This window comes from Amblyomma americanum, chromosome 11 (genome assembly GCF_052857255.1).
Source record: "Amblyomma americanum isolate KBUSLIRL-KWMA chromosome 11, ASM5285725v1, whole genome shotgun sequence".
Classification (NCBI taxonomy): domain Eukaryota; kingdom Metazoa; phylum Arthropoda; class Arachnida; order Ixodida; family Ixodidae; genus Amblyomma; species Amblyomma americanum.
The window spans coordinates 88288885-88314751 of NC_135507.1; the positions used below are offsets into that span (position 1 = coordinate 88288885).

The 25867-nt window shown below is 46.5% G+C and overlaps 1 protein-coding gene across 1 annotated transcript in view; it reads left to right on the plus strand.

Annotated features, from left to right (window-relative positions):
- AP-1mu (adaptor protein complex 1, mu subunit) overlaps positions 1-21667 on the plus strand; it is a 35458-nt gene extending 13791 nt beyond the window's left edge. Inside the window, exons 6-10 of the mRNA XM_077643208.1 lie at positions 4272-4414; positions 6471-6542; positions 12448-12606; positions 19789-19914; positions 21512-21667. Of these exons, the coding sequence (XP_077499334.1) occupies positions 4272-4414; positions 6471-6542; positions 12448-12606; positions 19789-19914; positions 21512-21610 (599 nt within the window). The 3' untranslated portion in view covers positions 21611-21667. The remainder of the gene's footprint in view (positions 1-4271; positions 4415-6470; positions 6543-12447; positions 12607-19788; positions 19915-21511) is intronic.
- The last annotated feature ends 4200 nt before the right edge of the window (positions 21668-25867 follow it).

The following is a 25867-nucleotide window of genomic DNA, read 5'->3' on the forward strand; positions in this document are numbered from 1 at the left end:
GGACATGGAGAATTTTGCGATTTTTGAGGCTTTTTTTTTCACAGCCGAATGATTTTTTTTTAGTTCACTAATTTTTCACACCGCTCAATTATTTGGACCTTCTCTGGCCCCCCAAGAAGTATAATGTTATAGTCAGCTCATAGTGCTTGAAAATAGTTGGAGTTGCTCTTTAAATACTCCACAATAACAAGCACAAGTTGCCACTAAGATTTAATCCTGTCATTTTACAGCTGGTGTAGAACGGAAAGAAACAATTTTATGGAGTTTATTTAGAGGCTACATGTCCTTAATTTCAGGGTTGCTATGCTAAATGCTTTACTGTTTCATTTTTGTTTTAGTGCATTACTATGTAATAATATGCATCCTGTCTTCACGCCTTCTGGCCTCAAACGTACATGTAATAAATAAAGAAATTTGTAAATGCAGTATGAAAGAAAGCCACCAGCGAAATTAAATTAAAAATGAGTAATAATTTTTGTAGAGCATTTGTTTTTGGACACACATCAGTACAGGTATGGAATTTTTTCCACAAGCTGGGCAGAGCGACACCAACCTGTAACTGCTGGATCAGATTGAGATTTTCAGCTGAGATGTGTCTCATTCAGTGCTACAGATTTATTTAGGTGGCATTGCACTATCTAGTAACGCAATAGCAGGTCTGTTCGATTTGCCTGCACTTGCTGCATTAGTTGTGAAAAGTTCTGTGTCAGTGCCGCAAGCATGTAGCATCAGTTCCGGCAGTTCAAGTGCAGCTTGGCACTGGCTGCATCCAAAATGAACGGCCGACTTCAAGCCTGGTCGTCTGCTAGCCTTGGCGTCATTGGAAAGTTTCAACGCCTTAATGGCCACCAACATCCTGAATCACATGAAAAATTTCCAAACAGCACATTGCAGCGAAGTGTTGCCATGAGTCAGCCTCAATGCAACCTCACTACAGATGACTCGAAACGCACGTCTGCTCTTTTACTGAACACGAATCGGGTGTGCGCACACCGAGTTACATGTTACGTGGTTTTTAGAACAACGTGCATCAAACTGCATGCACGTGTTTCCTTTTCAGTTAACGCACCCGGTGTCAAGTATTGTTATAACTTTACCGGTCTAAAGGAAAGGCGCCAATGACTGGTCCATCAAAAGAGTCAAGGGACCAGTGAGGGCCGCCGTCCCCCTCTCCATCACCGCCTTCTCAAGTGGAGCCCTAATTAACATAGCCCCAGCAATGTTCTGTGCAAATTAGGCCTGAGTGGGGCACCGTTCTCGTTGACAATTGGAATAACTTGAGTCTCTCTGCCGTTTATCGTAACCGCAAGCCATTGTCGCAAGAGCCATCGTTTGCCCCCATGGCGGCTGTAGCTCCACAATTTCGGCACCGTCCACTGAGAAGGTGCACAGTTTTCCTGAACTTCTTCTTTACCTTTCTGAAATGAATGGCGAAGTGCAGCAGTGCGAGATCCAGCTCATGTAGCGGAGGCGAATTGAACGGACCTAGCATTAAGGCCTTCGTTCTGCATAATGTCCGGCGTTTGCATTGTTGTAATGAGCGAAAAACAGGCGGCCTTCTTGCCACCTAGGTCACATGACCTTGTGATGTCGTCACAACCTGCCCACCGTGGCAGGTGACAATGAAATTAAGGACTGGTCGCAAGCGGTTGCTTGAAAAGAGCAGCCTGGGACTCACAAGCCCCACCAGTGGCAGCACCTGTTATTGCAGGGTAGTGGTGCTGTGGTTAAGTGACGCGCCAGTGCAGTGCATCGCAGGGCAGTGGCACGTTGCTTAACCACCGCACCACTGCGCCAGAAATGGTATGAGGACTCCCCATGATCTATGATTGTAAAGTAGATAATGACCAATTCTTCGTACATGGGCATGTAGGCAGAACCTAGGTGAAGTGATATGCAAAGAGGACCTCAGGCCTCAGACTGGAGTCATTAATGCTATCACGCCTTATCTTTACGGCGGGGCTTACGTGTCCTTACTGAGCGTCCGCCTTGGCTGCGGGAGGTGGTTGGTTCGAAACCCATCACCAGACACCCACCAGTAAAAATGGGTACAAGCCACCCCCGGCCCGGCGCCCAGCTTCTTCAGGTGTGTGTGCTTGGAGGAGGCTCCGCAAACCCCACTGCGCCCCTTCGGGGGCAAACCCAGTTTCGAACAACTCAGCCTACAAAGGTGGTTCGTGTTTCACTCCCAAGTGAAGAGTTCCACTCAAGGCTCGTGCGCTCTAACCAGCGCCAAGTTCAACGCTAAGGTCCTTCATCAGAAGCGATTCAGAGTATCACTGCGGTCCTGGGCAAGTCCGGTTTTTCAGCTGTCCGACTTTGTGAGAAAAAAAAAAGGGCCACAAATGGGCTTCTACCACACGAGGCGGATTAAGGTTGTTGACGGCAGAACTTATCGCTGATCTGTCAGAGCAACTGTGGTCAAGACCCTTTTCCCAAACATCTCACCCAGAAGAGCCGAGCACCAGGCCGGGGGAAATCTTCTACCCATTAAAAACCGGTGGGTACCCGGCGGCACTGGGGATCGAACCCAGCACCTTCCGAATGCGAGGCGGATGCTCTACCACAAGGCCACACGATGAAACTATAGTTTTGCGACGAAACTATAGAGCACCTTCTTTGTAACTGCCCTCGGTTTCAGCTTGAGCGTGCACTCCCGGGTGCAACACTCCGCTGTTTAGATCCTCGGCCCCTTAGTGAAGCTAAGATTCTGGTTCCTTAGAGTAAGGCTTCATCGCAGAGAACAGCTTTGAAGGCACTTTTCAAGTTCTTAAAGGACTCAGGACTGAGTGCAAGGTTGTGAACTATCAGTGTGGGCCTTGTGTACCCTGCAAGTAATGGCCAACGGACACGTGTAAAAGTAATCATCTCCCTTTGTTTTCTCCCGTTTCTATCTCTCCCTCCGTTCCTCTTCCCAAGTGTAGGGTAGCATACCGGGCGCAGCCTAGTTAACCTCCCTGCCTTTCCGTTTGTCTTTCTCTCTCTCTCTTAGAGTAATAGCAGATTACTGCATGCCCTGTGCGATTTATGCTTTATTGGCTTTACTGCATACGCACAGCTTTGTTTTTGTTTTTAGGACAGGACACCGTTAGTATATTTTATGGCTCATTTGTGCATTCGTTTTAGTGCCATCTATGCACTGGGAGTTCCAGCTAAAATGGATCAAGATTTAGAAACAAGGCATTCTTCTGAACTGAAATCAAGTGAATGTTGGTAGGAGTTATGTTAATTAATGGTTGGTATACTTTTTATGATTACTACTTTAATAATCAGTTAGCATTAACTAACTTTTTAAGCATAGTTTTCAACGCTTCAATATCAATAGGAAAGTTGGCAAGCGCTGCGAAAATGGTCCATCCCAGGAGCTTCTGACGAGGTAGCCTTATGTAATCCTTTTATTTGCAAAAATGAAAGCCCACAAAGTTAAGAAAAACACCATATAAGCAGCATGCTCCACACGCTAAAACGCACCATGGTTACAATGCTCTTACAACCACTTGGTACAGTGCTGCCAGCCCACTTCAGAGCTTCACATTGTTGTATCTGAGAAGTGCCAGTGGTTTCTGACGGTGCACTTTTTGGAGTGTTGTCAGCAGCCACCAACAGCAATGCCAACTTTCCTACTCACATCTGAGTTCTAAAAGTCCTTAAATTGCTTCTGCTAAATGGCTTGTACAATGCCATTACAGCATTTGCTGCAGTTGGTAAGTAAATAGTGTTAACCAAGTATTAAAGCAGATGGAACAAAAATACCAGCGAGTATTTTACATAAATCCCAACATTCACTTGTTTTCAATTCAGAAGATTGCTTGATCCATTTTAGCTGAAACAACCGATATATGTTGCAGTGACTGCCTGAAATGCTTCTCTAGGTGTGTTGACGTGCACAAATGCCAGGCTCTCAAATTTTATGCAGCTGAATGTTGTGGTGTGGGCTGTTCGTTTTAAGTATTTTAAAACTGCCGTTTTGTGACTGCAGTTACATGCACAGAATGTTCTGTAGACACACACACACACCTTTGCCTGGGCAGTTTCCCCCATATTGAATTAGCTGAAAATTCTGGTTAAGAGCATTTAGATAATCAAAGTTTTATTGTGGCTGGTTTATCATTGCATGTTGTGAGCTTCTGGTTGTCTTGCTGTCTCCGGACTCTGATGCTGTTACCTTGAAACAGTGCCTTTACTGTGTGCTGTACAGACAAAAAAAAAAAACTGTTGGGTTGGAAGTGAATGACCTCATGCGAGGTGCCACCGACAATGTGATTGTGCAGGGGGCAAGAGCAAGTCGGTGGAGCTGGAGGACGTCAAGTTCCACCAGTGCGTACGGTTGTCGCGCTTTGAGAACGACCGCACAATTTCCTTCATTCCACCGGACGGCGAGTTCGAGCTCATGTCGTACCGGCTTAACACCCACGTGAGTCCCTTCCAGTTGCAGGTTTCACTCGGGCATTCATTGAGATGCTATTCACACCTTGCGCATACGTGCATTAAGTCTGCAGAGAAGGTTGGACATTACCGTATTTGCACGATTGTAAGTCGTCTCGAATGTAAGCTGACCCCCACATCACATTTCTGAAAGAAAAAAAACAATCTTGGAGGTCATTTACACTTGACCCATAATAATAGAACGCGATGGCACTATCCTGCTTATCACCAGCTGCTATCGGCTGCCACGCACGGGAGCGCCCGTGGGCACATTCCAAAATGAAAATGTAGTAGTCACTGGACTACTCGTCCACACTTGCGCCGTCGTCCTCACTGGTGCTGCCGTAGTGATCGCTGCTGTGGTCCCACAGCTCGTCGTTCTAACATCGTCGTGCAGTGAAATCGCCTACTTCGCAAACAGCCACATCACGTGGAACAGCTGAAAATTTTTCCTCGCTGCAGCTGACACACGTGCATCACCTGTTGCAAACGTCGGACTTGCGGCCCGGCGCGCAGTTTGTTTCTTCGGTGTAAAGAATGACAGCCATCTTGAATGTAGCCGTGGACGAGTGCTGGTCTATTACCAGACCCGGAGCACAAACGACGAATGATGAAGCACTACATTAAAAACTTGTGAAACATGGCTGTAAAATGTGTCGGAGCCAAAGAGAAACTATGTGTGAGCGGCGTTGGCTCTTTCATCGGCCACTGACACTCCCTGGCGCCGCTGCGGTTCCGAGTGGGAGTGCCTCTGCGATTGGAACAGCCGCCCTTCCACCGACTATCGATGCTTCCTTGAGCGCCGAGTGTGCGGTTGAAAGTAAAAAGAAAGAGTAGAAAGCGAATGTGTTATCGGCTACTGCTGCTTATCAGCAGATGCAATCTGCGGTCACGTGTGGGGAGTGGGCCGGTGGCGGTTTACTGTTTATCGACAGCCACCATCGGCCGCCTCGCATGGGGTGGGGATGCCGGTTCTGTGCGTAGACATAGCAGCTGCTAAAGGCCAGCCCTAAGAGCGATGCGATGGAGCCGCGCAGCAAACATGCAACCACACTGTAGCATTCCTGATATCTCGTTTGTTCCGCCTCTATTTATGGCTCGATGCTTTTGTTTCGATTTTAAGTCGACCCCCACACTTTGGATTTTCAAAGTTTGAAAAATAGGTCAACTTACAATCGTGTAAATACGGTAATTTATGGACCATGTGGTATGAAAAGTATGTAATGTGGTAAGGTTGGAATGTGGGAATGAATGATATGGTGAATGTGACGCACATAGTGGTGAGCAAAATTTTGTTGATATCTGTAGCACCGTACGTCACTGGACGTTTGCTGTGGTGGTTCTCAAAGACAAGCTGAATTTCGAATGGCCATTTTTATGGATGGCTGCATTGCATTCTTATAAAACTGTTTCCTTTCTGTAAGGGTAGATGGTAGTGTTTGGCTGTTTCGAGGTAGGTGTCGTGCTTGAATGTCATGGGGACTTCAGGTTGTCAAACGCTGATGTTTTTCAGTTCGTGATGGCCACATTTCAATGGAAGCACGATACAGAATACATGATGTAGTGGATGTTCACCCTTTGGAGCATAGAGGTGAATGCACATTGGTGAATAAACATTAATGTGCACATATTGTTTGGATGTTGGTTGCTGTTTACTTGAGTAATGAACCCATTTCTTTTTCCCAGAAATGTTGACATCAATTTGGGGGGAGGATGCATTGAGAGGGGAACAAAAAGTTTCGAGAGATGTTTTTGTATGAGTTGAAGAGTAAGCCAGCTCATAGACACCACACACTGTGTTATCCCCCTGTTTACCATTGCAAACTAAACTGGAATGGTGAAATGATACGTATCAGAGCAAAGTAGCAATAGGGCTGAAGGTGGTGCATAAATAGCTGGGTGGGATAAACTCGCATCAGTGACGTCATTGATTGGCAGATTGCCCGATTGCCGACCGATTGACCAGATTGCCGACAGCGGCTGCGTTGCCTCGAGAGGTCATCACCTCTGCCGGACCTGTGCGGCTTATCTTTGTGTGTTTGCAGGTGAAGCCCCTTATCTGGATAGAGTCTGTGATCGAACGCCATGCCCACAGCCGAGTGGAGTACATGGTCAAGGTGGGTGCACCCTCTCTCCTTGTTCGCCCGTCTCTGGGGCATATATTTAAGCCGGTTGTGCATTGCATGCTCATGCGTGCGTCAAAAGCGCATGCCTTGCTTGGCGTTCTTCCAACTCCATCCAGTGTCCTTGATTTGTGGGTTAATTTTCTTCTGTGTAAATTTTTGTGTTGGCAGTTGCAAATCCAGTCACAAGAATGAAGCAGGGAGGGACTGTGGCATGTGAATCCACTGGTGCTGTTTGTGCAGCCAGTATGTTCTACTGAAAGCCTGTGTGCATAAAAACGTTTAATGCATGTTGGTATCACTCTGTGCAATAATATGTAGTAACTAGGCTCCTCTTAAGATGAATAGCACAGGGTGTTGCTAATCCGTTTAGCTGAAAAGAAGCGCAGAAATTTATAACATCTTTTTAGAATCATGTTGCATTAGGAGCAGCCATATAATTATGTTGCGCTGAAGCATATAAGCACTGTGAGCAAACCAGGACTGAGGTGAGTATGAATGATTTGAGAGGCTGTGTGTAAACATATTGTTAAGCACTGCGGGAAAAAGAAAAAAAATGCTTGAGAGACAACACATATCAGCTGCTGCTAACCACTTACAGTTGTTGCAGGCTTCAGTCTTTTCTGTAATAATTAGTTTGCTGTTTTGTCAGATCTGTCTGACATTGGCCAAAGGCAACCTTAGACATTGCTGCCATAGGCTTTACTGGTATAGTCGAATCTGTCTACTGAAAAATTTTACTGAAGCCGAAACTTTCTCACGAACTCAGTCCAGATGAGTGATAGATTAGTCTAGATTGGTCAGAAGCAAAGTTTGTTTCTATAACCCACTCAGCTTCAGCAGCTTTCACCTTCTTAGCATGTTGTTGGCAATTATGCGTTTGTTGCGACCACTTCTCGTAGAAATCGCCTACCAGTCTAATTTGATTTTTCAGGTGTCTGAAAAAACAGCATTAAGAAAAATTGTCTTTTTGAACCCCTTAAGTAGTTGATGGTTTTCTGCACTTCCTCACGCTTCCATGTGATGACATCTCTGAATATGACATCTCTAACGCTGCACCATCGACGTACGGCTGTGGTCATCGTTGAGGATATGTTGTCAAAAAAGCCCAGATAGGAAAGCGAACACATCGTGGTGGGTGGTGCGTAGCGCCCACCATTCGGAGGACCAAGACAGGAAGGTAGAGATGATGACAAAGATAAGGACGCAGAGCAGCCAACACACTGCCTGCAAGTGCCCCGTGCTTTTGTAATTAGGTTATTATGTTGACCTGAGCTGCATGAAGCTGGAGGTTCATTACTGTTTAAGCTTTTCTGCTAAGCTAGGATGAGAGGAAGTGAAAGCTAGTGAGCAATGATGACGTGAGAGAACCACGACACGCTATGTTTTTTGTGTTCCGCACTTTAAAGATTATCTCCATATTCGTCATTCACGGTCTTGCGGGGTTTGCTACCTGCCTTTTGTGCATTATGCAGGAAAATGTTACTCGGACAAGCTCCTTGAACTGCAGCTTTGAGTTCGAACTGCGTAGCACATTAGAACCCCACTATACAGTAGAACCCCGCTATAGTAAATTTGGTTATAGTAAAAACTTGGATGTTGTAAAGTGAAGCTGCGGTCCCATTCTGCCTTCCATGGACGACTGTGCATTTTTTTCAGTTATAGTAAATAATTTTTTTCGAAGAAACGTCTATAGTGCAGAACGTCTGACCGTAGCGATTTACTTCCCGCGGAATGATGGCATAGCGGCACGCGCGAAGTCTAGGATCGCAAGGCAGATACCGAATGCACTTTTTTGAAGCCAACTTTTGAACACCTTGAGGCCGTGGGGCAAGGCAGGTGGTGCGCACGGAAAAAGTAAAGCTGGCTACGAACGTAGAAGGGCGGCGACGCGGGTCACTAAGAAAGGAAAGCCAGTAAAAATGCAGTGAGAGGCAGAAAATGGAAGAAAATGGCATGCGGTCATAGCATGGCAGCATGAGGCACGGGGAAGCAGCGGCAAGAAGCGGAGGCGTGGTGGAAGTACGTAGGCGGTTTTACCGCACTTTGTCGCGCGTGTTCCTAACTGACTGAAGCCACAGAAGACGACGCCGTGACCATGGAAAGCTTTGGTTTTCACATGGAATCTAACTCAATTTTTGCAGCCACATTGCATTCATGTAAGTTCAGTACTTCCACAAGATGTAACTGATGTCGAAAACATTATAACATGTGATAGCTGATAATAAATAATTATCAGATGAAGCGACCATAAGTGCAGGATGTAAGATATATCTGATTGTTTGCTTTATAAGCAAAGACTTCGTGCTTAGTAAGCAGCCAGAGAGCATAGTCAGTGCGATGCCATCACCAACAACTGATATAGTAAAGACCCTGATATAGTAAAGATTTTGTCTGGTCCAAGCTACTTTACTATAGAGGGCTTCTACTGTACTAAACTCGGATATAGTGAAGTGAAACTACGGTCCCATTTTAGCTTTCTGTAGACTAATCTTTTCATTTATAGTAAAGATTTTTTCTAATAAATGGGTATAGTAAAGAGAGTGTGACCATGCGGGCATAGTTTTTGCAGAATGATGACGTTGCGGCATGTGCAAAGTCGAGAATCGCAAATGGATACCGAAGGCGATAAAAGCCGCGTTTTGAGGTGCCTTCACCACTAAGCTCAATAGCGCGAGAAGAAGCCATCTTTACAAATGCCTTGAAGCTGTGAGGCAAAGCTCACAGTGCGCACCGAAAAAGAAAAGTAAAGCTGGATGTGAACGTTGGAAGAAGGCCACGTGGTTCGCTGAGGGAGGAGAGCTAGTCAAAGTGCGGTGATCGGCAGAGTAGGGAAGAAAAGGGTGAGGATATTTCTGAGTATTTCTTTTAAGACGAAAGCCTTTAAGCACTCATACTCGCAGTGATGGTATCAGTCCAGCTCACCTTGGCACAGTGCCAGTAGCTACCCTCCCCCTCAGCAGCACGCATCCTCCTTGCACCCCCAGGAGCAGGCGGCGCATGCGCATGTGCACATAGCAACAGTGACGCCAGTCGCGTCGCTCGCCGCAGCGGCAGCTGTGGCGCTTGGCGCACACACAGTTGTGTGTAGCAACAGGCAGTCGAGGTGACATAGTAATCAGGAAGGCTTTCGCCATGCACACTTTAGGCCCACAAAGTGTCCCCGTAGTTTTTATATGCCAACACTTTGTATTTAGTAAGTAGCCAGAGAGCATCCTCAGAGCCATGCCATCACCAAAAACTGATATATTTAAGACACTGATATAGTAAAGATTTTTGCTGGTCCGGGTGACTTTACTATAGAGGGGGTTGTACTTTATGTGCTGCAACAGTTCAGGCATGCATTTGCACGTGACATATGATGTGGTCGCCAAATGCTGATCTGTGGAGTTTTTGTTTTATGAATGTCATGTTATGTAATGCTCACAAGGGCCCTTAGAATATCCGAATAAGTAAATACTAAATGTCAGCTGCGCTTTTTTAATTGTTCACTGACTTCGGTGGCCATATTTGGCGAATCAAAATGGAATATTGCACTGTTCAGACATTTGGATGTGCAAAAGGAAGCAAATTGGGGACCTTATTTTTCTCCTTCGCATAATGAACGGTGATGTTCACTTTTACTTTACAAAAGATTTGTTGAAGCGGAACTCTGCTTGAAAAAACTGTTATGGGGGATAATTAATTGTATTGCCTTATATGGCTTGCTGACGGGGAATCAGAAATACTTGATTGGAGCAGAAATTTTATTTTAGGGGCATTTGTTGTACCAGGGTTTGAATGTGTTAAGTTTTTTAATAGTCGCTGACCGAAAATTCGGATCTGCGATTTTTCGAACGTTTGATTTTTCAGGCTGTATGATGGCGCTGCAACATGGTTCATAGAGCAAATGTATAAGAGTGCCTGAAATTTAGGAGTCATCGCAACTGACTGCTCGATTTTGTGGACCTCATTCGCATTCGCCGCTAATACCCAAGCCGCTGTATACTGTGTACAGCGGAACCTCATTAATTCAGACTGCAAGGGAGACCAAAAACTTGATCAGACAAAATGAAATTCAAGTTGAAAGGGAACCTCTTAAATGCAGGAGCAGATATACTCTGTGGGTCGGCACATTGTGCCTGTGTGGTTTCGAATTCATGCTGTTCTTGGACGTCCGCCACAGAAACTTGCAGCAGTAGTCACAGTTTGTTGAATTCATCTGTGCCGAGTCTTTCATCTTGAATACGGGAAGAGGTAGCAGCGAAGCGTCTGGGGGGTATAAGGCTTCACAAAGGTGGCAAGCAAAAGAAATTGGTGGTGGCTTTCAAAGCGAGATAAGTGTACCTGCCGCAAAACACACCATACCTCCAACTATTCTATCGCAAAACAGTCAACAACTCGTGTTTTGAGGAGAGGCAAGACCTCTAATTATATGCTAGCCACCGCAAAGTGCGTATCGCTGTTTATGATGCCTATTTTGGCTCTAGTCGCTAGGCCTAATCACGAAACTCAACGCCGACGGAGAGTTTGCTTTGGCCGTTTGTCAGTTGTTAACCTTTCGCCATCTTCATCTTGTCGTTCCGGGCCCTTCATACTGCGGGCGCAGCTTAGTTCCTGCAGTGATGCTTTCGCATCTAGACTTTGTCCTAATCCATGCGTTCGTTGGCAACATGCCGAAGGAAGTGCATCCGTCATCCTCTGAGCTCGTGGAAGCAGTCACCTCCCGTTGCTTGTGTATATATGACACGCAGCAAAATTTATTCATGAGGAGCTTCAGAATGTGCACAAAACTATTGACTCCTTTCTACGGCATATTTAATTTCATTTTTATTTCGTCATTTCATCACTAACTTATTGGCTATACAGTAGTGACTTTTTTGCAGAAATCTGATTTTGCAGACTGCCTAATTTTTCGGATGCTTGTGTGGTCTCTAGGGAGTTCGAAAAATTGGTCATCGAATAGCGAACGCACACATCTTTTTATTTCAAGTGTGTACTATTCATGATAATGATGACAGGCAGCCTGGCTAGAAACAAGCCAAAATTCCTGCATCTCACCGTAAGAATGCAGGGATGCAGGGACTGCTTTCTTGCAGCACGAAGCAGTCATCCTAATCACACAGCGAGATGACTGACAGTGTGCAGTGTAGCACTGCCAGATTGCACAACCCAGCACTGTCTGCAATTTTTGATTTCTTCTGCATTCATAAGCAGTATAATTGTGTCGGCTCGACAAGTGCGCCGTGTCTTTCTTGGCTTTGTGACACATCTCGCATACCATAATCTGCTTCCTAGAACTTGGTCGCGCTGTGTGTACTCACAGCAACCAGCTCACAGAGCCCCTGTGCATGCTGGCTGATGGTTTCTTTAAACCATTTAGCCAATAAGTTCAAAATCAGCCATCACAAGTTCATCAATTTACTTTGGGCGGGGAACTGTTGTGACTCGTGTGGGGCCTGAATTGAAATTGTGCCTGGTGGCAACTGTACCAGAGTTCAGGGGAATAGCGCCATACGGGATTGCAGTAGTCAACCACTTCTTGTTGTGCATTGTGTGTGAAGGCAGTTTGGTAAGGTTCTCATGGTTCATGGTGCATTAACTGGCCAGGAAAACCGAATAACACAAGTTGCTCTGATGTCTGTTCTTGCCTTTGCTGTTACTTTTGTTTGCAAAAATTTTATTTGTTATGGTTTACATGTGAGTTGAACAACCCCATCCCTTGCAGAAGAAGGCATTTAGCATCATGCAAAACATAGTGTAGCTTGAGTTTCTGTGTGTAATTTCTTGGTTAATCTTCTGCTACCGTTAATAGTGTGGTTTTGTTTCTGTTCATTCGTGTTCTGTGTAACACGTGTCTGGGCATCTTCTGGCAGTCTCTTCATGCTGCGTAGTTTGATCCCTGTGCACTGTTGTGCAGGCTAAGAGCCAATTCAAGCGGCGGTCAACAGCAAACAATGTGGAGATAGTAATCCCGGTGCCACACGATGCTGACACGCCCAAGTTCAAGACTACCGTCGGCAACGTCAAGTATGCGCCCGAGCAGAATGCCGTTGTCTGGAGCATCAAATCATTCCCCGTATGTGCTCTTTTGCTATTAATTTTATTAATATTATCTTTTCAGCGGGCCTGTAGGTGAGCTGTTACTCGTAGATTGCGTTTTTACATCAGGCAGTTTCTTCAGTGGACGATTCAGGCTGTTTGCTTCTCTGACAAAAGCAGAGGTTCACGTGAGCAGGCGTGGGTTTATTGTGGGTGTGCAGGTTTTTTTATGGTTTCTGTGTGGTGAGCAGGGGTGAGCTGGTTTGACTGCAGTCTGAGACAGTGATTTTTGTTTTGTTTTTGAGAGTGTTTCTTTTTGTGTCTATCTGGAGGTTAAATTGTTAGTTCGGCATTGTATATCCTAATATTAACATGAATATCCTGAGCTGTCTAAACTTAACTATCTGTCTTTGTTGGCGTCTAACATCCGCAGTTATTTCTGGATGTGAAAGAGACATTCCTGGATGTTCTGAACATTTTTATTTATGGACATAGAGGAGAGATTTGCTTGACGATTTTGCTTGAAAATCAATAGTAATCACAAGTATATGGTGTGTCTTGCATCACAAAAGCTAATGGAACACTGTAAGAATGTCCCTGCGGTCAGATTGTAAATAGGCTCATCCTGTTCAAGTGTGATAATGTGGCCTTTTTTGGAGATCACGGTGAAAGTCGGCAGTGAGTGGTTTCGCTGCATTTAGTTTCAGGACACTCTGCGCCAGCCTTGTGTGGAACGCATGAGCAATACACACCAGACAATAGAAACTGAATTTAGCAGCCCACCCCTTTCAGGCAAAGTGCTCACGCCCACTGAACATTTGTGCTATCATTGCTTCCAGAACATAGCAGCTGCAGCGGGGTGCCACTTTAATTGTAGGGCAGTGGGCCGCTCGAGCAATGTACTTTACACCTGGGTGACACAGAGTGTATGTGGATTCTGTTGTCAGGCTTTGAAATAGGGGGTGGGGGGAAATGCATTAGAACCGGGCTGTCTGATTGTTTGGTGCTGCGTTTTTCCTGCTGCTACGATTTCATGAGCCAGTCCCGGTTCGGCTCTTGCATTGCAGTTGTTGCAGCATTTCTGCATGCTACCTCTCGAATGTCATGTCTCGACAGTGTTTTAAACCATGCCAGCATTTTTGCAGCGTACGTTACGCACACGCGGCACACTCCAACGACGCATGACTGCCACCGTGTTCGGCTGTCGGCACACCTTATCCACGCTGCCGCCGCGAACGTTAACGTGCGGTGCGAATTTTGCTGCGCCTTGTGTAGTTTCATCTTCGCTGCGGTGCAAGTGCAAGCGGCAAAAGGCACAAAAACGAAACTATGCCAGGTAGATGGTGCGTGGTCAGAACTGCATGAGATGCGGTTGCGTTGGTTGGCCCTGAGGCTGTTGTCGCTGTCGTCTGCTCTTTTTTTTTTATTGTCTCCTGCAGCTTAAAAGACAGAATTTCTAGTTTCTATTAGAAGAGGATTGTGTGGAATTAAAGCAGCTGCTACGAAAAGAGCGCAGAAACGTACGTGTGCTGCAACTTGGCCCACCTCGTGTGAGCTCCCCTCTCGCAGCTGTCTCCCTTCCACTGACCGCCGCTCAAGCAGATTGGGAGCCATTTACTGGGCATGTCGAACGTCCTGCTTGCGCAGAATGATTGCTAGTGCTGCAAAGCCTTGCAGATTAAAATATATTTATTTATAAGCCTAGGAAAATTTATTATTTTTATTACTCTTTAGTTATCAATTACTTTAATTATATCAATTATATTTTTAATCATATTTTCTTTATTATTGTATTATTTATAAGCCTGGGAAAATGGAGCACGTTGCGCCTGCTTTTACCGGCTGCTGCTGTTTTTTTTCTGCGGTCCCGCAATAAATGTGACGACATGTTTCTACTGTAATAATAATTAGTTATGAGAAACGGAAGGAACTTCGCTGTGAGAGAAGCGATCAAGGAGGAAATGAAAGAAGGACACGAGAAAGAGCGGCTGTAGTGACGTTTTCTGAATTGGTCTCCACCACCTGGGGTTTTTTATTGGCGCTGAGGTTGCACAGCAGGTAAGTGCCATTTGCATTTGGCCTGCGTCGAAACGCCGCTGGGATTCAGTCAAGAACGGTGGCACTAGTATTGTGAAAGAATATAAAAAACAGTGGCATAAGTATTCCCAAAGAATATATTTATTCCTCGACCTGTACTACTGTGGAGACTTTAACCCTCATTCATATTTAGCATGCTCTTTGTGGATTGCTAGCAGTGTACTGTTGTGCCCTTTGTTTGTCTCGAATCAGGAGGCTTTTCTCAGCTGCTCAAAATTCAGTAATGTTCAGAAATCTGCAGTAAGCTTAACTGTTCATTAGCGAGCCGTTGATCGAAATACAACCTTTGTCCACAAAGTTCCGAGACTGAGTCCATTAAAAAATGCTTTTAACATTCAAATCATTTGTGCAGCACCCCTTCGAAATAGTCTCCCTTGCAGTCTATACACAGCTTCAAACGCTTCTTTTGGCAGGGCTATCAGTTCCTTTGTCGTGGCATCTTCAATGGCCTTAATGCTCCCCATCCAGCGACCATTTAGGGCTCTCTTCACACGAGGAAAGAGGAAAAAATCACATGGGAAGAGGTCAGGAGAGTGGCAGATGGGGAAGTAAAGTAATGCTTTGCTTGGTGAAAAAATTTTGTCACGTTAAGAGCAGTGTGCGGCCTTGCATTATTGTGGAGAAGGCTGCATCGTGCATATGCCCATAAGTCAGGCGACGGCGTCACAGTGCATTACACATGTGTTGGAGCACGCGAATATAAAACTCCTGGTTCACCTGCCCTTGTGGGACGAATTCATGGTGTATGACACCTCTGGCATCGAAAAAAAACTACAGTCGAGTCCGCTTATAACGAACATGAGCGTCATGCTGCGTCCGTTCGTTATATCCCGAAGTTCACAGTAAGTGGACGACAGCTTTGAAGACAGTTGCTTGTCAAAACACAAAATTTTTTCTTTGCGAAAAAGTCCGTGATGGACGTCTGTTTCTGCAGCGCAGATCCGACGAGGGAGGTTTCCACTTTATTTAAAGAAGCGTGCTATCGCCGAGGCCCTTGGCATTGACAAGCTGTCTGAGGCTCTCTATGTAGCTCATTGCGACAGGCGCGCTTTTGGGTGCTGGCTTCGAAGTTTCATCCTCATCTAATTCCTCCATGTCACTCTCGTCCCACACTTCAGAAACAATGCCCTCATCCATGCACGATCGCCATCGACAGAAATAAAATCATTCCAGCTATTGTCATGACCTCCCCGTGTCGGAGTCGACGACGCACTGCCACAAATCGCCGCTGGGCTGGTCATCTTCCGAAGCATCAGGCTCGGCATCAGACACTGTGTCGACTAAGCCGGCCTTGCAGAAGCAGTTCTGCTTGCCAGTGGTCGTCACGTCCGCCCAGGCCATTTTCATAATTTCTACCGCTGAATACAACGGAAATGGGCACGGTGTTCCCGTCCACCATCACGAATTACAACCAGGGCCCGAGATTTGAAAGAAGCCATCGAAACGTCCGCACCCCAACAAGAGTGACAAAAGCATGCGATGGGGTAGACGTGCAATGTGCACAGGTGGCAATCAAGCCAATCAAGCTAAAGATACAGACGCACAGCACCAGCGGAGAGACCAATGAGGGGCGTCCGTGAGCGTCAGTGCAGCCACCTCTTGGCTCCCACGAAAGGCCTGCTTCACGGGGCGTGGCCTCTGCGATCGGCACCGGCGGCGGTGCGGTTGATCGCGGAGGCCACGCGCGGATTTGCAAGAGAGTGGGGAGCGGAGTTGCGAAGAGGGGCACGTGGGCGATCTTGGAAGGTGCGTCGCCGGGGAAGGGTAGCTCGCCTGAGAGTGGCACGAAACGGGGCGGGCAGTTCGCCTGCAATCGACTCGAAAACATACCGCGCGCCGGGCGCACGAAGGGGTCGGACGCAGGTTATCTCGCATCCCGGTGCCGGGTTTATGCCGTCCATTGGCTGGAACCGCTCAACAGGGCTTAATGATGTTATACGTGCGATTTTGTGCCATTGAAACATTGTATATTTTGATGGTCACGCTGGTCTTGTTCATTATAAGCGAAAGTTCGTCTTAAGTGGGGCCGTTATGTGGGCTCGACTGTATCAGCATCGCCTTTGTTTTGGTCTCCTGTCACCACAGTTCCTCTACGCTGGAGAGCTCGTGGACCGCCATTTAGCACTCTGCCTTTTTGTTTGAGGGTCGTATTGAAAACACCATGTTTCGTCTTCAGCAGTGATGCTGTCAATGCATGCAGCATCCTTCTCTGCCTCGGAGAGCAAATCAGCGCTCACTGATGCCCGCATCTCCTTCTGGTCGTTTGTGAGGGAGTGCACACAAGTCTGGCATTCAGCTCTCATTTCCCCAAGTTCTCAGGCAAAATTTGGTGGCATGCTGTCTTACTAATGTCGAGAGCATCTGATAGTATGCGGACTGTTGTGGTGCGGTCTTGCTGTACGATTTCCCTGATCTGAGCCATGTTGTTTTCATTCCATGAGGTTGAAGGAACCTTGTGTCGTCTTCCACCGAGGTTCTCCCCGAAACGAACCTCTTGCGCCACTCGAAAACTCGTGCCCGCGATAATGTCTTGTTGCCGTAAGCGTCACGAAAGAGCCCATATGTCTGTGTGGCTGTCTTGACAAGCTTCACACAGAACTTTATGTTTACACGCTGTTCGAGGTGGATGTCCCATCTCTCCACATTCATTCACAGTAGAATGCACAGATGACTAGTGACAGTCTTTTTCTACATGTAGTGCCATCTAGTGGCTGACACAGCAATTAACATAAATAGCTCAGGTTAGCCCGAAAAGATGGCGCTACACATACGCGCCAACTAGTGTTCCTGTATATGCTCCCGCAGGGAGCAGAGTCGCGCGAAGGACCGCCATCATGTTCCAAGCTGTGCGGGAAAGCCACTGCTCGTAAACTACAGCCACTGCTCGTAAACTAATCTGTGATTTGCCAAGGGTGTGCATACAAGATGAAAAAAAAAAATCACTAAAGGTTGACAGCAAATTGTTATCATGAGTCTACAAATTCACGAAAAATACTAGAAACGGCCTGCGAGTTTTTTTTTTTTTGGAACAAGTAATTTCAGATGAACAAGCAGTTCTGTTCCGGATGGGACAGCATCTCTCCCGTCCTGCCTTCTTGCGTGCTCGTCTTGAGGAAAAAAGAGAGTATAGCAATGAATTACTTTTTTCACAACCAGCACCGCTGTGTGTTCTGTGCAAGTTATGAGCGCAAAATAAGAAGCTGCATCTCCCTAGAACCACATTAAAATGATTCTGCAGCTTGTTGCAGGTTAGCAGAATAATGCAACACCAATGTATTGAACAGGGGAGTGTGACCTAACGAAAAAATATCAAACTCAATTAATTGTCCAGCTGTCGTGTGTGCCTCGTCTCTTCGCTGTGTTCTCTCTTTTGGCTGATATTTTTTCCTGAACATGTACCAACCGACCCAGATTTCAACTCTGTTGCATAAAACATTTAACAAAATGTACTACAGCCCGTTGCTAAATGCATTGAAATGACGAATCTTTAAAAGACCTTTGAAATAATCTTTCTCATTGATATTATTAGCTTTCCTAATTTTTTATTAAAAAGCACTATATTTTCATCTGACTTATTAAATTGTAATATTTGGGAGCGCTTATCGCGACCATTCCCAAAAGCCAATTCAGCCGCCGATGCACTCCAGCTGCCGACCTGCCAAATGGCACTTCGTACAATGCTTTGCTGTTTTCGCTGCAGTTTGTCCCACTGCACCCAGTCATAAATGGCGACTGCATTCCTCACTACCACAGCAGAGCACCAAACCTGACGCCACAGGTGTGCACGGAAATGTGTGAAAAGTAGACGACAGTGTGGGCTCACATGGGGCGTCGAGCTGAAGGGGGGTTGCTCGGCACTGTGCCGGTGGAATCAGCTTTCCCGCGGAAAGTTGAACACTTGACGTCGCGAAAATCATGTGATTGCCTATCGGCGAATGGCGTTCGGAGCGGCGAGGGAAAACAGACGCGCAACTCTGCTCCCTGCGGGAGCATATACAGGAACACTAGCGCCAACATTTGCTTTGGGGAATCATTTCTAGAGAAGAAAATAAATCAGTCTCGAAACTTTACGGACAAAGGTTGTATATTTCATTGTGAAACAGTAATCTCCATAAGCCCATTGAAGTTCAGCCCTGTGATAAAAAAAAATTCCTTTTTGATTGTAACTCTTGCTGTTGTGTTTGCATATCCCCTGCCCTCCATGTAATTTCCCCAGCATGGGAATTGTGGAGTGTTGTAAATAAACACAGTAAGTGCCTATGTTTTTGTGGCGAGTACACAACTTCTCTGAAACACTGCAGATGCCCAAGGGTTTACTGATCATCATTGCTGTCTGTTGTATATGACACCTTTCTCTACTGTTTAACTAAGGCAACACAGAGTGTTGGTCAGGACGGTTGTTGAAACTGACACCATGCTTGATATGTGGCTGCATAGTGTGTAAAAGTACAGAGTGTTGCATAATGCGCCCTGGAGTGCCTTGCACTTTTGAGAAAAAAAAAAATGTGGCGATAAAATATTGGTAATGGCAATGACTGGTCCAAGGGACACCATCCTCCCAAAAGACTTTTGATTACAGTAGAGTTGTAGAAAATCCTAGTGAGTGTCTTCCTTTCCGAGCAGTGCCTTATTCATGGCTCGGAATCCTCTGAGTAGCAAGTGTAACTGGCTGACTGGGTCAGTGGACACCTCAATCGCGCTTTGAGCTACGTGGTATTGGTGTCCACCTGAAAAAAAAACTATCCTTTCGTGTAATATTTCTTGCTTAACAATGCTAAACTGATTGGTAAACCATAATGATAAACCATAATTCCATTAATATTTACTGGCCATATAATGGACCAGTTAACAGTGTGGTTAGTACCAGGTAATGAAGTGGATACAAGAAATGTAGGAAGTTCAGACATATATGGATTTAGGCATTTGGAAAACTCAGAAAGCACTTCAAGGAACTCAAGGTTTCCATGGAACTTGGTTGGAAAACACCTGCTGTGCAGGACAGACACACACTTTCAGGTCCTCCCTCCATGCCTTGGGCACTGGTCTGCCCACCAATGTGTTTGCATGGGATTAAAAATTGACCTGGCAATAAATGGCCTTGGGCCTTTCATGGCGGTCGCAGGGTGGCAAGGAGTACCTGATGCGGGCGCACTTTGGACTGCCCAGTGTGGAGAGTGAGGAGACCGAGGGGCGTGCCCCCATCCAGGTCAAGTTCGAGATACCCTACTTCACCACCTCCGGCATACAGGTCAGTGCTCTCATAGCCATTTCTCTGACCTCCCGCCCTGTCTGCAAGCTTTCATAGTTAAAGCAGTGTCTTCAAGGGCCCCGTTATGCAGAAAATTCGGCATCATCGGTGTTGACCATTTGTTGGCCGCGAGCGAAACCGCTATATTTGTAGAATCCCAGATTGTTTGACTGGTGTGGCAGCCTGGTGCGTCTGATTGGCGTAGAGGCGCCAGCATGTGGCAGCTGTCCGAACTAAGTCACGCTGCAAAGGGCCACTGCTGCTGCTGCACCATCGCCGGTGGCAGTGCAGTGGAAGACTAGACAGAGCCGCTGCTCGGCGCCGTTTTTGTTTGCGCCGAGCACACGCAGTGACCTTGACTAAATGAATCAGTTTTCTCGTGGCAGCATCGCATTCAGTTGCGGTCTGTGTTTGCCTTGTACTGTTCTGAGTTTATTTTATCGAATTGTAAAATTAAGTAAAACATAGGGCAAACTTACAGCCCATCCATTTTGTCATAGGCAAGATAAGGCAAAGCAAAGCGCTGTGTGCAATTTATAGCCACTTCGCATGTTGATAAATGCAGTAACATCAATGAGCTCACTGCGAAGTGAGATGCTTCACTTCAAAACATGCCGCCATGTTGGCTGTTTTAGAGCGCACCTCTTAAGCACCTGTTCGTAGATCTAGTGGCATCCCTTGCCATTGCCACTGGCCTCAGCATCGGTGGCAGAGCGAACAAGCAGTGCAGTGGAGGATAAAAGTGCGGTGATAGTGAAGAGAGCACGAGGTGGAAAGTGGAGGAGAAGGCTGGCCTTGCAGCGGTGACCCGCTAGGAGATGGCGCCAAAGTAGCGCGCGCCGTCATTTGTTCGCCCAAGGAACTCGGCAGAGGCTCAATGGCAAAACTGCAGAAAAGGACACTTCCAACTCTGCAGTCATTCTCGGTGGAGCACCAAAAGCATGCCTCGAAAACAACATTCACAGACAGTTTTACGAGAAGTGCACCACCGGTGCTTCAGTAAACTTGAGAATTTCTCGCTTTCTCCTGCTTTGTCCTTTCAGACCAGAACAAAACTTTGTGATCAGGCTGTTGAAGGGTTGGTGAATGATTTGTTACTGCAGTCTCAACATAAATTTTTTTCGTAAAAAAATTGTTACTTTTTCTTGCATGCTCCTTTAAAAATATATAGTATGCATGGGGATGATTCTTTTCATTCACTCGCAGCATATTGAATGTGTGAGCTCTTAGAAGCCATCCCGAGTATGTGTGTATCTCTACCACACTTACTGATGCTTACTGTGCCTAATAAGTGTGCTTACTGATGCATTAATGTTGTGACGATGCTGTCTTGCCAGCAAAGTTTGATGCTTATGGATTTGCGCAGGCATTCTATAAAAATGTGGTAACTGTAAAACATGTACTATGCCATTGCAACTTTGTAGTTTGGACAACTTGTCCAGAGAAAACGCTTCTCACAGATTAAGGCGGCCAGCAATGAATATTTAGTTTGAAACTATAAAAGGGCTTAAAGGCTGCATCAGTGGTGCAGGTAGGACCTCATTATTTTTCAATTTTCAATCCTTTTTGGTTACGCAGTCATTCTCTTTTTCCCCAGGTGCGCTACCTGAAGATAATAGAGAAGAGTGGATACCAGGCGCTGCCCTGGGTGCGCTACATCACACAGAACGGAGACTACCAGCTTCGCACCAACTGAACGCTGGCAATAATATTAATAAAGGCAGTCAGTCATTCATGCACACTACCCCTCCCAGCAGCTGTCTGTGTCTGCTTTGTTTCATGCCTTTATCTGGATCGGGGCAGCAGCATCCAGCACGTTAGGCCTGCATTCTTAGTTTGTTTCTAAACTTGCATCGGATTCTTGTAATATTGCATTTGTGCTTGAATGTAACACTAAGCCAGTTCATTTCAAGTTCTTATTGTGGTTTCTTGCTGGCATATATATGTATGGCCCTTCATTTCCAGGTATTATTTCAGAAATTTGGGGATGGGGTAAAAATCGGGCCGTATTTTGTAGATCTAATTCAGATAAAGATTGGATTATTCCGCAAAAAGTTTTATAAATTGTAACATTTTCGGATCATTTTTTACTGCAAAACACAAATTACTCTAAGCACTTCTTGTAGACAAGGACGACTCAGAACTTGACAAGTCTTGCTCTATATGTCTACAGGAAGCTTGATCCAACTGGCCTAAACCAAGCTTTTGTTTCTATAAGCACTTGTTTTTTTGTGGGGCATGAAATTCTTATAGAGCGAACAGGTCAAAACCACTTGACAATGACCTTCAACCAGGAAAAGGGGCGGAGTTGGGGCTGTGACCTCAGATCATGTGCCTCGCTCGCCGCCGCGCCTTGGGCAACACCTGTGCCAGCGCTCGCCAATTCACATGCTTCAGAGTGGTGAGGGACAAAAAAGTAGCTGTCTGGCAAAGACTTGCTAGGCGACAACATGGCTGAACAGCATGCCGGGCCCTCGCGGCAAACGATTTGCAGTCGAAGGCAAGCAGAGTCGGATCATCCGGCTGATAGAACTTGGAGACAAGTTACAGCGACGTGTGACGCACGATACGGAGATGGATGAACGAGAGTAGAGAAAAGTCGACAAAAAGTCCGTGAACATAAGGAAAGAAAGCGCTTGGCTAAGGTTGCTGCCTCTGCTTCACTTACAGCAAAGCCGAGGCAAAATTGAAGCAAAAGTGCCGAACCTTGCTTAACCACGTTGCCAAGCTTTTCACTCGTCTTAACAGGTTCAGCTGGGTTAAACCACAGGCAATTTTTTTCCGCATTGAGCCGGAAGTACAGGTGCTCGAATGTGCTATTGTGCTGTTGTTGTAGGTGCGGAATTGCTAGCAGCGCATATTCTCACTTACATAGTTTGCTCAAATACAATCCGACCGATGTGACAGTTTACAGATGTGTTTTCCAAGGTACGTAGGCACCGAACGAAAGCACACCTCCTCAATGGATCCATGATCTGCCTTTGGCTCTGCAAGCTCAGCAGCTTGGTCATTATCACTGCCGCTACACCGCTGCCTTGGAGAACATATTTCTTTTCCCCTGGCCAAGGGCGTCCGCAGGAGCTTTTGCAGGAAGGGGCAGCCATTGCTTATATAGGGATAAAAGGCCTCAGGGGTTGAGTAGGGAGACTGTAGGCATGCCACCAAAAAGGCACTATTTGGTCTAAACTGTACAGATCCAGCAAAAATTAGAAACTCCAACTTACCACCTGGCATAGAGAAGACACACTGGATTTTATTAATGAACAAAGCATTAAACCGAATAAGTGAAATGCAAACACTAAGATTTCATGAACAGGATTGGCCAATCTCTGTGTGCAAGTTCGCTACTCACATGAACTGGTGCCAGCACATAATACAATATGTTCACCAACAAGTGATCGGCACTGTCAGTCTTCCTTAAATAGCAGCTGCCTCCTTTTTTTCTCGGCAAATTGCGTCACAAGGCCCAGACAACACAAATACGTTCTTAGGACGTCCTGAGGATTAATTTACGAGGACAATGTGTTGTCCTGAGAACGTCCTCTGCTGACCCTCAATAAGTCCTCACATAGTCCTGTTGTCCGACCTCAGTATGTCCTTGGGACATCAGTATGTCCTTGGGACATCCTTAAAATTCTTCTCAAGGACCTTCTTAGTATGTTTTCAGGACTTCAGATGACGATTTAGTCCAGAAAATGTGGGTCATTATATACTGCTTAATTACTGTAGGGAGTACACAGGCTATGAAACAGCTTTCATTTTGCTTCGTTTGTCTTGGAGTCCAGCAAACATTTATGCAAAAGTTTCACCGCGCTCAATACTGGTTCGCTTGCCGCATTTGTTGGTATATACACGTTCTTCATGCAATATTTTCATACAGCAACATGCAACTCTTTCAGCAGTTGAACTCTGTTACCTCAGTGCAAACGTTAGTTGGATTAATGGCCCTAAAATCTAAGCAGTCCTACCCCATCAGAAGCGTGCAGTACATAAGAACTGGTTTTTGGGGAAAGGAAATGGCACAGTATCTGTCTCATATATCTTCGGACATATGAACCCCGCCGTAAGAGAAGGGGCAAAGGAGGGAGTGAAAGAACAAAGGAAGAAAGAGGTGCCCGGAGTGGAGGGCTCCGGAATAATTTCGACCACCTGGGGATCTTTAACGTGCACTGACATCGCACAGCACACGGGCGTTTAGCGTTTTGCCAGTGTGGTTTGCATCCTTGCACACACTATGGGATATGCTATCACTGGTTTCATCCAACCGCTCTTCGCAGCTGGAGCACTTTCCAGAATCAGACATGACAACAACACTGGCGGCGGTGGCGGCAGCAGCAGTAGCAGCAGCGTTCCATATAAAACGGAACGTGCAATGTGAAGCACAAGCCTGTAACAATACAGTAGTGGGTTTAGGGCACAGGCTGCATGGCCACCGCTGCAGCCAAAAAGCCCTCCACTGACCGATGACGCCAATTTATAGCAGCTGACTGCAGCACTGGCCGAAAGGTGGTGTGTCCAGGAACGGCGATGCAGCAGGGTGTCACATGTACCGTCCACGTAAGCTGACCATGCCATGGGAGACAGCAACACCAGGCAGGATGCGGTAGAATAGTTGCGAAGATGGGACGCGCATGGTAACCACATGTGCAGCAGCGGAGTTCTTTGCATGCGCAGAATAGCTGTGTAACAATGCACTAGTGAGTTTAAGGCACAGCTAGGTCCTGTACAGGCCAAGCATATTCGCCGACCACCTTTTTAGGGCCGTTTCTAGAAGCCTAATGTTGGCTTCAGGGTCGAAACCTCGTTCCGTGTACGTCTTGATCTTCTTGGGATTCAGGCTATTCGGCCACACCTTCGCGACCAGTTTACAATGCAGTTCACCACACAACTGCTTGAAGCTCTCGACCTCGCGCTTTGTCACGCTGCTGAGCCACAGGAACAAGTCTTGGGAGGATAGGTTGTTTGTTCGGGAAATTGAACGTCGGCTTACCCGTTGCATTTTGCTCCTTGTTGCTGCTGCTGCCTCTGAGCAATGTTGTTGTTGCCTCTCTTAAGGCATAGTTTCCGCGGCCACCTCTGCTGCCAAAAAATTTCATAAATGTAGCACAAATTTTCGTCAAAACACGCCATGATTTCACTGTCGCCTCAGAAACACCTGCATAATCGCAAGTGTGGTATGCACCACAAGTCCGCGAAACCGGCTCCGAGGAAACGGGCAATATCACGGCGATGGGATCTCCCGAAGGTTCGCGGCGTCGATGATGTCGGTCGGCAAGCGTGCAGCAAAGAGGCTGGAAACGTTAGGAATTCCAGCAAGGCGATGATAATGGTCCGCCTGCCAGGGCTCGTTCAATGTTTATCGCCTCGGTGACGAAGCCGACCACTGTTGTCGGTGGATCCCGAATCAGCCCGCCGAAAATGTCGCTCTTGATGTGTCGCATGAGGGCGCGCACCTTTCTGTCCTCGGTGGCTCGGGGGTCGGCACTGGCACAAAGCCGCTAGACGTCTTCGACGAAACTGGTCACGGTCTCATCGGGTCTCTGGCACCTCGTTTGCAGGTGATCCTCTGCACATTGTTACCGATATTTGTTGGCGAATGTCTTCCGTAGCACATATATGCAGTTATCTCAGGACATAAGGGCAGTCTTGTGGTTCTCGTACCAGTGCCGTCCAGACAAAAGTACAGATTTCTAAGCAATGTTCTGGAGTCCAGCCATTGTGGCGGGCGACACGTTCGCACTGGTCGAGCCGGTCGTCAATATCCTCGGAGGCAGCACCACAGAACGTTGCAGCCGTATAAGAGAAACGATGTGGAGGTAGGCAATAACAGGAGCGGGGAAGGAGTCCGTCTGCTGGTATTGGGTCACCGTCGCCTGGCCATGGGAAGTTCTGGCACACCCCTTTTGCTGCGGGTCGGCAGAAGACCGAATTCTGAAGCGTAGCCTTGTAGCCG